At 27.2% G+C, this 15,037-nt stretch overlaps 1 protein-coding gene across 2 annotated transcripts in view; it reads right to left on the bottom strand.

Annotated features, from left to right (window-relative positions):
* The window catches only part of LOC107161992 (uncharacterized), a 280,710-nt gene that overhangs the window by 33,932 nt on the left and 231,741 nt on the right, over positions 1–15,037 (bottom strand). The window contains exons 7-8 of one of the 2 annotated variants that reach the window (XR_016190284.1): positions 5,618–5,855; positions 3,657–3,734 (exon numbers count right to left, since the gene is read on the bottom strand). Coding sequence is in view for 1 of the 2 variants with exons in the window: in XM_089219606.1 (XP_089075732.1) it covers positions 5,618–5,855 (238 nt within the window). In the remaining variant the exon portion in view is untranslated. The remainder of the gene's footprint in view (positions 1–3,656; positions 3,735–5,617; positions 5,856–15,037) is intronic. The other variant, XM_089219606.1, reaches the window with a different exon arrangement.

The following is a 15,037-nucleotide window of genomic DNA, read 5'->3' as shown; positions in this document are numbered from 1 at the left end:
AATCTATTTTTGATATGCATTTAAATGAAATCATAAATACACCACAGTTATTCAATATGTTGCTTAATATTTATGATTTTATTAACAGATTTTAAATTTTGTATCGTCCGATTCAAATAATACAAATAATAAATATCAGTCATGTTATAATTTATAATTTTATTGAAAACATTGATTTAAAATTATAGTTTCAAGTTTGTACATTAAATTTGTCACACTTTCATACTATATATTTTTTCAACTATTAAAATTTTAAAACCACCTTCTACGAAGACATTTATGTAAGTGTGATTGAAATTTAAGTGGAAATGATATAAACTCATGTTATTATTTATTTACGTGCAAACAACTTAGTTTCATCCAATTAAAAAGTGGACTTAACCTCGACTATAACCTCGTGTGTATAAATTGAATCTAAGATATTTTGCAGGAATGATTTAAGTGCAGTGAATTTCTTAAAACATGATAGTTATTATAATTGAAATTAAGCTAGTTTTATTTTAAAATAAAAAAAAATTTCAGTCAAATAACTGGATTCCCAGGTTATATCACCAACGGTGCATTATTACATAAAGGATCTACAAATCTCAACAGTAAATAAAATAACAACTCGACATTGTAAAAAATTCCATTCAAATCAAAACCCTCTTATATTTCATATGTCTTCTATAACCATATCTAGAAAACATCCAAGGAGATTAAAAATAAAAAAAATAATAAATAGTCTATTATTTTTGAACCCACCAAATTAAACTGGAGTCGATGGACAGCCCTCCCCCCACAAACCAATCAATTCATCTTTTTATTACTATTATTATCCAATTTGCTTATTGTGCTTTAGGTATAAATTGTAAATATATCGTTTTAACCCTTTGTAGACAACCATAAAAAAATATGAATTTTCAAATTGTTTCTACCAAATATCTTTTTTTTATAAGCAGAATTATTTCTTACTTATTTTTTTCTTCGATTGGTATAGTGGTACTGTAGAGTACCAACGGGAAATAACGTACAAATTGTTTCATATTGATTTTAAATATATTTTAAAAGTGATGGTACTTATATGTACCGTCGATCGATCAGAGAATTTAAAATATAAAATATAAATATTTAAATATTTATGTACATACTACATAAACATGTATTTATTTGTTTTAATGAAATAGAAAAAGTTTAATTTTATATTTAAAATATGCCAAACTACGTATACTATATTATAATCTGATTAATTTAAAATATTTAAACATCATAAACGAAAAAGTTCTTTTCATGTTCGAAGCTGATAAAAAAAAACACTATATTTCCATAGATACACTTACTTATCAAGATGAAGCTATAGATATCCCGACTGAATTTCTAAGGGCCAGTTGTACTGTCTACGGTTAAACTTCGATTATGCTTAATCAGCTGATAACTGATATTTAACCTGACAAATTCGGCAGATTAAACTCCGGTTAACTTTAATCTGAGATGGTACAACTGGTCCTTAACTCATTAAATCCATCAGGTCTCTCCCCACACAAACTTGATTTAAAAATTGGTGCGTCTGTTATCTCAAGTGAAATTTAAATGCTCCCAAATTGTGCAATGGAACGATATTAAAAATATTATCTTTGAAAAAAAACCTTTTTGAAGCTGAAATTCTTACCGGCTCAGCGAGTAGTCAAGATGTATGTATCCCAAGAATACCAATGAAAACAAACGAGTATCCCTTCGAATTTGAACGTGTCCAATTCCTTTTTAAACTTTGTTTTGCTATGTCAATTAATAAGGCACAAGGACAGACAATGAAAGTTGCAGGAATATTGACATCGGCAATCCCTACTTCACTCATGGAGAATTTTATGTTGCCTGCTCTCGTGTAAGCTCAGAAAAAACTTATACATAAGTCGAAATACTGATGAAGATACTAATAATATTGTTTATAAAGACATATTGGTTAATCGGTAGTTATGTAGCATTTTTTCCAAAATAATAAAAATTACTTTTCAAAAAACGTATTTTTTTTTTTAAGTTCAGTATAAAACGTGAGGTATAAGTTTTATTAGTTGTCAGCCTATTTAAATTTAGATACTATGTTGTATTCGCCGCTTTCTTTTGTTGTATTTTTTTATTTTAATGTGCATACGTTAGCTAAATTTTAATATGCATCAGATAGAGAGAGTTTTTCATCAGCTCATGCATATTAGCATTATCGAAATGAAAAATTTGACGAAAATAAGTGGCTATCACTTACACTATAAATCACTATTTTTTCGACGGACAACGTCGAGTAATTAAGCTATCTATTTATATTTATAAAAATATACTGGTAGCATAGTCAAGGATTTTGTATTAATTGGTTATATTAATCTACCGTTAGTAGAATTAAGTAAAAATGACAAACTTCGTTTAACTTTAATATTTTATAGTTAAAACATACACTTTTGTACAAACAGCATGAGGTCTGCGATCTACCGCAGGTAGATTACCTACTTGATAATATCATACTTCTGTGAATCAGAATTTTTATTCCGGGTAACGGAAAACTTAAGATAAGTTTTGAACACCATACACCGATTATTAAATAACGAATTGAACAAAGTTTGAGTAATATAGATTTAGTACATTTAACGGGCAACGAAGTGCACGGGAGCAGCTAGTATATGTATAAATTCACATATAAACTATATTTATTAAGAAAATCTCTTGGCCAATATTTATTTTATAACTTAATCGTGTAAATAGTACTATATATTTTGAAATGTACATAAAAGCTACATACTTAAAAAAAATATCAAACTAAATAATATAAGAGTTGTTGTTAGCAAAACCTATAAAACTTCATTGGTTTAATTTAATACAGCGATTTTCATAACAATAGAAATGTGTGAAACTAATAGAAACAAAAATTGGCAGTATAAAATAATTTTATATATGTCTTTTTACGCGAAAAAAAAATATAAACCTCTAAGTACCACAGATATAAGTTTATTTACCACTTGAGGCGTAAACAAGTTCTTCACTTAAAGTCATAACTTGAAAACTTTTGAACAATTTAATATTTACTTAGTTTTTACAGTTAATGTTTCTTTGCCTTATTTTTCTTTGACTTAGACATTTTTTGGATCAGTATGAATGTGGTATATAAATTCATTTTATCCTTTATATTTTTTAATCCTAGTATTTAATTTCGGTTCTATAATTACTTAAACCATAATTGGGTACAATGCAATGTAAACAAACTTTTGATTACGGAACTGTATTATAGTTAGGTACATTTAGTCAAAACAACTAAACTATTTTTAAAAAAGAATTTGATAAAAATTGTCAAAAGTGTTACGATTTATGTATATCATATATTCAAAAGTGGACATTACCTAACCAGGCACTGATGGTTGAATTAAATTGGTTGCACTTAACAAACAAAAATACAGTAACATGGAATAATGCTGAAAATACAATAAAGATGATATCAAAATATGTTAAGGTTAATGAAGATGAATACTTTGATGAGTTTATGGCTTTTACAAACATTTTTTAAGACAAATTTGATGACTGGACAAAAAATGTTATTTCAGTAGAACAAAAATAGGTACAAATATTTAATATATTTAAAGAAAAATATATAAATGTATCAAATCTTACAATGGTTGTAGAGTTTGCATTTTGTTTACCTGGGTCAAACGCGTCAATAGAGCGAGTATTTTCTTTAATGACAACTACTTGGACTGACGTTCAAAATCAAATGGATACTAAAACAATAAAATGTTGTCTGATAACAAAAACATATGGCTTGAGTTGCATTGAATTTTACAATGAAATAATAAAAAATCCTACATTTCTGTAGAAAATACACAGCACTGATAAATATAAGGTCTCCTTGGACGACAAAAATAAAGAAAAATAATAAATCAGTGAATTCTACCTAGATTAGTATATTTATCTAAACGACTGGAAATTGTATTATTTTTATTTGAATTTTGAGTATTAATTAAATAAAGATGGCCTATCTAATTGATTAATTTGAATATTATTTATACCTAAAAGTTATATACAAATACCTATGTAATTATATACTTACTAGATAATTACCTATTTTTTATGAATTTTGGTGTTCCGGATTTCTAAAGATTAAATCTGGCCACCCTATTATACATTTGTATAAGTCCTTTATATTTTCATGTTCAATCTCGTATGATAAGCATAAATGGCCTATCCATTCTTTAATATATATAGGTGCATTCCGTTTTATATTAACCGGTTTTCGTTTTTTCGTCTCGCATTCGGCGTTCGAGCTTGTTGTCTTTTTCTACATTATTCAATGCACGTGGTATCAGAAACATTATAATATTTTATAGTCGCCAATCGGCCGTCTTGATTATCCGTCATTGAGCATTTTATTATTATTATTATTATTATTATTATTATATTATATTAATTAATAATAGTGCTCCAAGTCCACGTGGCTAAAAATAGATACAATTTCGTACAATTTTAACGATGGCCTCGTGGTGCAAAAGATGTTTACATCATAATAATGAAAAAAAAATAAAAAAAAAAATCTTGACCCTACTAAAAATTAATGATATCCCAACAAAAACACTACGTCAACTCTGTGTAAAAAAACGCTAAGTAAATAAATAAATAAATAAATAAATGCTATAAAATGTGTGATTTAAGTTGGAATCTAAGTAAATGGTCTAATGAATAAAATGTATGTATAGGTAAGTAATTAATTCAAATTTAATAAAAATTGGTTATTTATATAAATTTATAATATGAATTATTTTAACTCAAATTGATCCAATTTTAGTGTGCTAGGCTGGAAACAATTTATTTATTTTAATGGTGCTTCCATTATTTATTACATAAACTTAGTACCTACTTGGCTATACATTTTTTAGACTGAATCTTCCGGCCAAGTAGACTAAAATTGGATCAATTTGAGTTAAAATAATTCATATTATAAATTTATATAAATAACCAATTTTTATTAAATTTTAATTAATTATACATACATATATTTTATTCATTAGACCATTTACTTAGATTCCAACTTAAATCGCACATTTTATTTTTATAGCATTTATTTATTTATTTTTTTTTTACTTACCTAGCGTTTTTTTACACGGAGTTGACGTAGTGTTTTTGTTGGATATACAAGTATATAATATGATATAACTGGTTTTTTTTTATCATTTTTTATCCTTGAAGTTTAAATATTTTATTTGTAGTATAGCTTTTAGATAAACAGTCACAGTAAACTAATCCAGTGAAAGTGCTACACTTCGTTAATAACTATATTAACTGCTCTAATCGTAATATTAGTGAAATCGTATAAATGTGTTTAAGATAAAATGGAAAAATACTAGACATAGTAATCTCAATGTATATGGTATAAATTTAAAGTATAAATATACTCAATAAAGTTTAGAAAGATACAATTTGTATTCAAAATGTTTTACCTTATATTTTGTTTAAACATTTTGTACTAATGAAAACCACGGATTTCTGTTAATTCTGATTTCTGATCAATATGATACAATATTATGCTATTATGAATATTACTTATTTTTGTATAATATACGTATACGTAACTAAAAAACCATTTTTTTTTTGTTTTGAAATATCTTACCTTCACTCACGTAAACATTGACAGTGTCAGGTTCAGTGTATGGCGCTGTGCATGTGTAATTTCCCAAAGCTGATGGAGATGCCCCTCGGATAAATAACCTACTCTGAATGGTATTGTCAGGTTGTATAACTTCCGTAGTTACCATTATTGGACCTGGATCATCTTTCTTGTTATTTTGAATATTATATATAGGAATTCCATTATGAACCCAAACGACATTCCTTGTTGACGAGGATCCCTAAAAAATATATATATATTTATATATATAGTACAAATATTATAGGGATAATCGTAGAGATAGGTAATCGATTATAACAATATTATCAGGATTTAAAAAAAAAAAATTATATTACTAAATATTATATTTGTAAAAGCTGATACTCATTTATGCTACGATATTTAAGTTTTTAGGAATTGGAAATAAATTTAAAATATAATAAATAATGCGTTTAAGTACTTAATTTATGTTTATAATACATAAGATCAACAGAGGAGTGTTATGTAATATTAAACACTTATCATTCAGTTAAATACAATATTTCACATATTAATTGTGTAATCGATCTAGCAAGGTTTCAAATTTAATGTTTTGTTATACCCATGGCCTCAAATTCAAATGATTTGTTGTCAAGCTTTTAAAGTATGCACTTGGTTTTGTAATGAGGTCAGCTTCTAGGTTATGGATATACACCAATTGGGGATCTTCTTGACTGAAACTACCTAGTTGATTGCAGGGAAACGTTAGAATTTAAATTCCTTCATAGATTATTAAGTGGTAGTCAGTTATCCTTACCTTTTATCTCTATTGAATTTTTAATTTCTTCAAAGACACACCAAATTACAAACTACATTTGCATTTAAACTTGCACTATCAACTACTATCCTATCCTATCCTATCTATCCTACTAACCAATGGGGCTTATTATTTCTTCTGTCTATGTGAACCTACTTTTTGAATTTCCTTATAGTATTGTTAGTTATTTTTAAATATTGTATTATATTTAAAATTTAATTTAAAAGCACAATATTAAAATATATACACATAAATAAATAAATAGTAATATACTAAATAAACGACTTGGTTGTATTAAAATTTAAATATAAAAAATATAAAATCTCTATTTTTAAATTTAAAATGTTGTCAAATTCTAAACAAATAATAAATATTTTAAAATATTATTTCGTATTTAAGAACTTAGATTATTTATAAATTTTTTTCAAGTACCTACTCACAGTTCACACCTTCCAATTTTCGAAACCAAGTGTTTTTGTGTGTGTGTGTGTGTGTGTGTGTGTGTGTGCGTATCTTATTTATAATGGAATGTGCTAGAATTTCATTATATGAGCAATAACCCCAATTTCCAATGAAATAACTCCACTTTCTTCAAAATTTAAAATTTCCACTAAGCCCCTGAATTTTTTAGTTTGAATTATTCTATTCATTTATTTTGGTTCGTGTAGAGTTTAATATTTTATGCAAGTACCACTTATAACTACGCTGGTTATTATAATGGGAGAATTTAAGATTATTCAAATAAGCTATTTTTGGTAATAAGCTACTGATTTTCTGATCGGCGAAACTCTCGGAGGTCAGCCGTGTCAGGGTTGGCTGAACGAGCTATCGGTTCAGGATCCGCTACCCTGAAGCCACGAGTTGCTACAAGTGCCATGACTTTGGGCACTCTCAGGGCAGATGCTCTGGCTTTGACATGAGCAACTCCTGCCGCAAATGTGGGGACAAGACCCACGAGGAGAAGGAATGCCCCTCCGACAAATGTGTCGCCTGCGATCGCAGCTGGACTGAAGCTGGGCCCTTACAGGCTTGGCTCTACGGCCTGCGGCACTAAGCGTGCAGCAATGTATAAACAGTACGGCCCCCTTGTAGCGATTTTCACCAGAAAAAAATAAGGTATTGTTAACGATCTATTGGGTAATCTTTGGTATAGTGAATTTGTCAGACAAGAATCTGGTAAAAGTTTTCTTTGAATTTTAAGATATATTTTGTGTTTAGAATGAGAACAAATCGTGCAAATAATTGATGGAACTTTTAATACTGCTTCGATGTAATTTTATATTGTATGTATAATTATATGTTACCTAACCTAACCTTATATATATTGGTAATATTGCCTGGTTTTTGCCATTTTTTAGCTATTTATTTATTTTTATTTTTATTAAACGCTTTTGGTTGAGAAATTGATTTTTACTAAAATATATTATGTATAAGTGACAAGATTTTAAATGATATATACGAAACAAGAATTGAAAAACTAAACATAATTCTAAATTTTGGAATTTAAAAAAAAAAAAATAAGATAATACATAGCAGAATTTCAAAATTTGTTATTTTCGTGCCTAAATATTTTTAACATTGATGGTAATACATATTTATATGATTAGAAAATGTGTTATTGTATAAAAAATATATAAATATGTTTGCAATTCACAAGTCTTGGAAAAATAAAAGATTTTAAATAGAATCAAACAATCGTGTAAGTACAAAAAAAAGGTCAACAATATAATGCAATATTGTAGTACAAAAAGTTTTTAAAAAATAAATGTTTTTTATATTTTTGACAACAGTAGTTTAAACGTTTTAATAGTATGTGTTATTTGTTAACTTTTATCATTTTAATCTTTAAATTTACTAAAGAAATCATAAAATATTTCCGAAAAAGTCATGCAATTTTTGTGTTTGATATTTAGTTAAATTATTTTGAGCAATTTTAACAGTTTAAACCTGTGTTAATATGTAATACATATACTACTTATATACTATTGTATAAATAATATGTAAAATGTATTTTTTTATAAATTCAACTGTAAAATGTAATGTAATGTAGTTATTATAAATTAATATTGTTTAACTTAAAGTATAAAATTTTAATATTGAATATTGAACAAATAAATTATAAATCAAAAATCTTTACTTTTTTCACTGTTAAAAAAATTTACAGAAACCAAGACTAATTACTGTCTTATTTCTTCGAAAATATTCAGTATATACCTAATTGTAAATAATATATTCATATAACACCTTCACCTAAAATTATTAGTTTGTTATAAGTAAAGATTATACTATAATTATTTATTCGTATAAGCCTATACCGTACATATACTTGGAGTAAAAATACAATTTTTGTCAAACAGAATAATACAAATAACTAATAAAATACCTACTTCTTAACCACATTAATATATTGTATTTTATATTTATTGAATTTTACTTTGAAAAGTCAAAAAGTATCGTCAAATGGAAAAACATCATCGAATGCAAATAAATACGTACATTTTGTTTTGTAGTCTTAGAAGTGCTTTTAAAAGTTTTAAAAATTCATCACACTTTTTAACCCAAAATAAAATTATTAAAATATATTCCTTTGTCAGTTATCGTTCCTTGTCATCCAAAATCCCAAAAAAATAAGTTGCGTCCATTGTTCTACAAGTAGAATCATACTAAAAGTAAACATGTAATTTTTATAATAATATCTATCTACTTGGCTAGTTCTAAAAAAGCTACTTTATAAAAGCTTTAACGACAATGGATCACCTTAAGAATTTTATTAGCGAATTATAACAGTAATTTAGTATTTTAGGTATCTAAAAAACAGTGTACGAACATAATGGTTCAACAATTTAATTTCACTAATAATTGTTATATTATATTTTAGTTCTTACTGACCAAAAACATTTAAAAAAATGACGATATCAATTATATTGAAAATATTTAGAGAAACTAAAATGTACGTATACATATTACATTCCCAGTTTGAGAATCGTTACATTACCTAATATGTATATAGGATACATTTCGAACAAACATATTATTCGTCACAGTTTATACCCGGCGTAACAACCTATGTTATGTATTATGAAATGTGAAGTATTATAATATCTATTCTCTGAAGTTAGACTACTAAAGTCATAAAAACTATTATATACTTATATACATTATAATACAATTTAAAAGATCCCAACAACACTTTACAATGAAGTTATACGTATCAGTTATTACGAATCCTCATTAATCTAGTTTTTTTTTTTTTTTAAATAAAATATTTATATAAATATTTAATAAATGCACCTCAACTACCGATGTTATTGGCGTCTCAAAATACATATTATAGTTAACTTAATCTTTACAAAATAATAAATAATAAATAGGTGAAATATAGATACAATAAGTTTTAAGAGAAATAAGTTTAAATTTTGTGTGATATTCTTAGTTTTGCTAATGCTATTATATTTTATGCAGAAGGTTGGTCTCTGAGAAATTCAAATAATGATGATGTTCTCTCTTCATTTGGTGCAAGTATTTCACACAGATTGTTGGGGAGCACCATTTTGTGTTTGTCGTCTTTTGTGAGGAGGCATTCAGTTAAAAGATGTTTTACAATGATCGTGATGTTGCTAGAAGTACATATCCGTTGTTCTTTGTTATTCATTAAAATACTCATGAGTATAATGTGTGGCCAATTCGTAGTCTGTCGATGATGATTTGATGTCTGCGTGGGAGTGGCATATCGTGCATTCAAGGGAAGTTGGAGGATTTAATTTCTCTTAATTTTTTATTAATCTCCATTCTCGAAAACATGTTTGAATGAGGTTAGTGTTTATTGATGTTTTGTGTCAAAATTGGTTATGATATTCCAGAATTTGGTTTGTTCTTTATTGCTCTTTTGGCTATTTCTTCTGCGATTTAATTACCTGGTATACTGTTGTGTCCAGGTACCCATATGTATCTAATGTCTTTTTTGGTTATGAATAAAATTTTCAATATTTGGGTGCAAATAGGGTTATCTGTTTTGGGATTTACTAAGTTTTTGAGAGCACTGAGAGAGTCAGTGTATATGATTGTACATTGACTATCTGAGGTGGTGGTTAATTATGTGGCTTTTAAAAGAGCTAGATATTCTGCTGTGTAAATGTAGTTGTGAGCTAGGATCTGAAGTTCTGTTTGAGAGTTTAGCTGAATTAATGTGATTGCAGTTCCTTCTATGTTTTTGGATGTATCTACATAAATTTCGCGATGTGGTGGAAGGCTGGTTTTTAGATATAAGAAGTTTGATTTGTAAATGTTGGAGCCGGTTTCTTTTTTTTTTGTATGAAGTAAGATTGAAGTATATGAGAGGATTTTCGGTAATCCATGGGGGCTGTTTATAGACTTGAAGGTTGAGTTGGTTTGCAAAAATAGTATTGAGGTCAGAGGCGTAAATGGCTGTACGAGTGCCAAGGTTGTTTAGATCATTATTTTGATATTGGTCGATTGAGTTTCTTAATATTTAGCGGATTTTTTGAGATATTATTGTTCTTAAAGAGTATTTCTAATGTATGTTTTCTTCTTCTCTTTTGAGTGATTTTGAACCTGTGATGTTTATAACGCTGAGAACTGGGCTGCTTTTGAGAGCACCAATTGACAATCTTAGGGCTGTATTGTGAATAGGGTATAATGTCTTGATTGTAGTTGAAGTTACTTTTGCATATATTATTGAGCCGTATTCTAGTGCTGAGAGGATTATTGAGTTGTGTATTCGCTGAAGTGTTTTGCTTTCTGCTCCCCATTCGATGTAACTTAGTGTTTTTATTATATTTAACTTGTTTTTTGCTTCATTTTTTAATGTGTGTGCCTCATGAAAGTTTTGAGTCAAAGGTTAGGCCCAGTATTCACCTAACCTAACCATGGTTTCGTAAGTCGTTTTGAAATACATTTTTTCATACAATTAGTTGTACCTAATGTATCTACATAAAATATTATAATATACAAACATAATAAAAGTTCTAAAATAATACTTTTATTAACATATTGTTTTCATTATTATTCAATTTTTCCTTCAAATGTTGTTTCAGTAGTTATTATTGGCTATAAAAAAGTATCGGTTACAATAAACAAATAACATAGTCCCATTTATTTCGCTATAACATATATGTACTATATATCTACGTATTTACTATTTACTATTTTCATATACGAAGTTATGACTAATTTAGTTATGTAATTTTCAACTATTTTGTTAAAATTATTATTTTTTTAAAAATTACTTCCAAAACTCACTTAATAGTTATACATTTCTATAAATTATAACAGAGAACTACCAATCTCTTTAAAAATGCAAATTGTGTATCCTATTAACTACCTTTTTTTTATCACACCACTGCAGCAGGCTATATGATGAAAGCGTTACACTAATTGCCGATCCTTGTCGCGTGTTATTTTGGACTATATTAGTATAAATTTCGCGAAATGCTTAAAACCACAAACCATTTTAAGTCTTTACTGTCGTTGAAGCAATTGTATCAAAGCGTAATTACTTACAACAAAGTATCTTCATGTGATAAAATATCCTAATTTCAACGATTTTCTGATCATTTGTTGAAAATCGCAAAAATAAATATTACTTAAAGTAACAAAACCAATGAAAATTAATTATATTATAAAATAAGTAAAGTTTGAGTACAAAATAAAACAAAAGCTACATCAATTAAATCAATGTTTAACACGTCATTATAACTATACAAAGCTCGTTTATTTGAAGTATTTGTCTTGAAATTTTTCTTACTGGTGAATTCGAATCGAATTGAAATAGTTAATATAATATTAGGTTTGCAAGTCGGGGTAGTTGTTGAATTTAAAACGCTATGTATAGTCAAATTTGAGTTTATTATACAATATCAAATATATTGCCATGACTTCAGCAGCATTCGTATAAGCAAATGTATCTAAGAACTATGTCTTCGAGCAATGTCCTTGTTACATCAAACAGTCAAACATAGGTTAAAACAAAGACGCATATTGACGTGTAGTTGACTAAATTCGTTTTACTGAAAGTATCCTCGAAACCAAAGTTTGTAAGTTTCTATTGACAATGCAGCATAATATAGTAGTGACTAATGACTAATTGATGATTCTATAAACAGTTACGAAATTTGACCGTACGAAGTAAATTGTCTATTTTTGAATTATTGATTAAATTGTTCACATACGTCATACACCCCACGCTGGATCTGTTCTTAAAATATAATCAGACCCATTTGTTGATCCATGCAATTCTAATAAAAGTTTTAACCAATCTCAAACTCTGGATCTCTTAAATGTATAAATAAATAAGTGCCTTTAAACCTGGTAGAAGAAAATATAATTCATAAAGTTGAACATAATTGACGTGTTTTTGATGATAGAATTTTAGATCAAAAATTCATAAATGTTTAAAAATAATATCTAGTAATAATATATCTGTGATTATTAATTTTTAACAATACTTTTAAATGGTATATATTATAGATAGTTATATTATAATGATTCTAATCAACTTAAACAATTTATCGTATGCCTACATATTTTGTTATTTATAAAGTACCCGTGGTGAATAGGCTACTGGGATAAAAAAGTTGACTTTGGAAAATGTTCATTATTTTTGAAATATATGAATTATAATATGCCATAATTTATATCCGCAATATGGTATAATTTGTATACAATATTCAATATAATTATTTCACTTTTATCTTTTTAATATCCAATGTTTGAATATATTTAAAAACCCTAGCCAAAATACAATCACCATTATTATCTTAATAATTCACATTACGTATTTATGTTGATAAAACGTAACATACGATTATATATGTTATCCAAAATCTTAGATCATCGACTGGGTATATAATATGGTTTAAATAGGTTTTAAGCACGGTTATCTACTCATATAACCGTGGTTTTAAGTTCAAACGCAGTTTAACTAATAAGAATTTTCACAAATCTACTTTTATTTGAATTTAAATTTCATTATACTACAAAAACCATTGTATGTATAAAAGAAACCACTATTTAAAATTGATTTATTGTTTGTGCCTTATGAGTTATGAGTAATGTTTCATAACTTATAACTTGGTAAATGCCATCATTACTTAGGTTACCAATTTGTTTACCATAAAAATAATTTAAAAACCTCGAAATAAATTATGTTTTATGTTTGAGAAAAAAAAAATACAAATATTATAATTTTATCATCCATAACTTATGTAATATTATAAATTATAACTATTATTTATCAAAGAAAATTACGGTTTATAATACAAGGTTTAGTAGAATACACATTTATTATTAGAGTATAATTAAAACTTCCAAACATTTTTTTTTAATATACACTAATATATAATAATATTATCATCATTTGGAAATATATAATTGTTCTTCGATATTTAGTCAGTAGTCAGTTTAAACTATTATGCACCTACACTACGGATTAATATTAATATTATGTTATAATAGTTCACGTTCAACCTGAATATCCCACGTTCGGTCAAGACTCGACAAATCACCAGACGCTATTAGTCATATTATACACTGCCATAGTGGCACATGCAATTTTTTGTGGTTGGGCAGGAGGTTAACAAGTCACAATTACCCATTTAAATCTTTGGCAAACATATCTTTTCGAAAATATCCCTACCTCTAGTATCAATAGTATGCAATTTCAAAGACATTTCTACCTTTATCCTTGATGAGAGACTAGGGCATGACAGACAACCATAAATGTCTTTAAATGAACGTGTAAACTAGATACACTGGCCTCCAGGCTGTGAGCGTAAGTTGGTAAATTGAACTAAGAATTAGAGGTATATTTATCTAAAGCTGTGGCATTATTATGTGGGTTTACATTGGGGCCTAGAGACATTTTTTACCAAATTGATCGGACTTCTTGTCAGATATAAATTGGTACGTGTACGCATAATTGTACGAATGATCACGTGTAAATAATATTAAATGCATAGGAAATTCCCAGAAACCTGGTGTAACACATCTTCTGTTCTTCATCATTATGTCAGTGGATCATAGAATTATAGACCTATAAACGAACAGAACTCGGCATTGTTATTGGAATTAATTAAAACGTCCACACTATTTGTATGATACATAATTACATTCTAATATAATTGAACTGAGAAAAGAAAGTTACTTAGCCAAAATACTTTGAAATACCATAGTCAGGGCTTGAAACCTTAGGTATGCATATTAATATAATAATATGATGGAACGCTTGTCCCTCGGTATCTACGGGAGATTCGTCAAAAGTGTTTATTCAAAATTAATCCAAAGGGTTATTGGTCATAATTTATGTTGTTGATCAAGTAACACTAATTTATAGTTTGTATTAATATCCTATGTTTAGAGTTTTAGAATTCGTATTCAATATATAGTAGTTTAAAATTGTTCACCATTCATCCCATTACGATGGCGTTTTACGTAAAAATCACATCACCTTTGATGTGTAGCTATGTATGTTTTTACTTAACTCCTGTTATATTATAGCTTACTATTATCTAGTATAATTTATTATATAACAATATTTTTATTTTTTAAATTAGTGTCTTGGTGTGCAATTATTTCTATATGATAAAACGGAACAAACAACTATAATTATT

Source organism: Diuraphis noxia, unplaced genomic scaffold (assembly GCF_037042655.1).
Source record: "Diuraphis noxia isolate RWA-SAM2 unplaced genomic scaffold, SU_Dnox_SAM2 contig0002, whole genome shotgun sequence".
Taxonomy (NCBI): domain Eukaryota; kingdom Metazoa; phylum Arthropoda; class Insecta; order Hemiptera; family Aphididae; genus Diuraphis; species Diuraphis noxia.
This window is presented reverse-complemented; position numbering and strand designations above follow the sequence as displayed.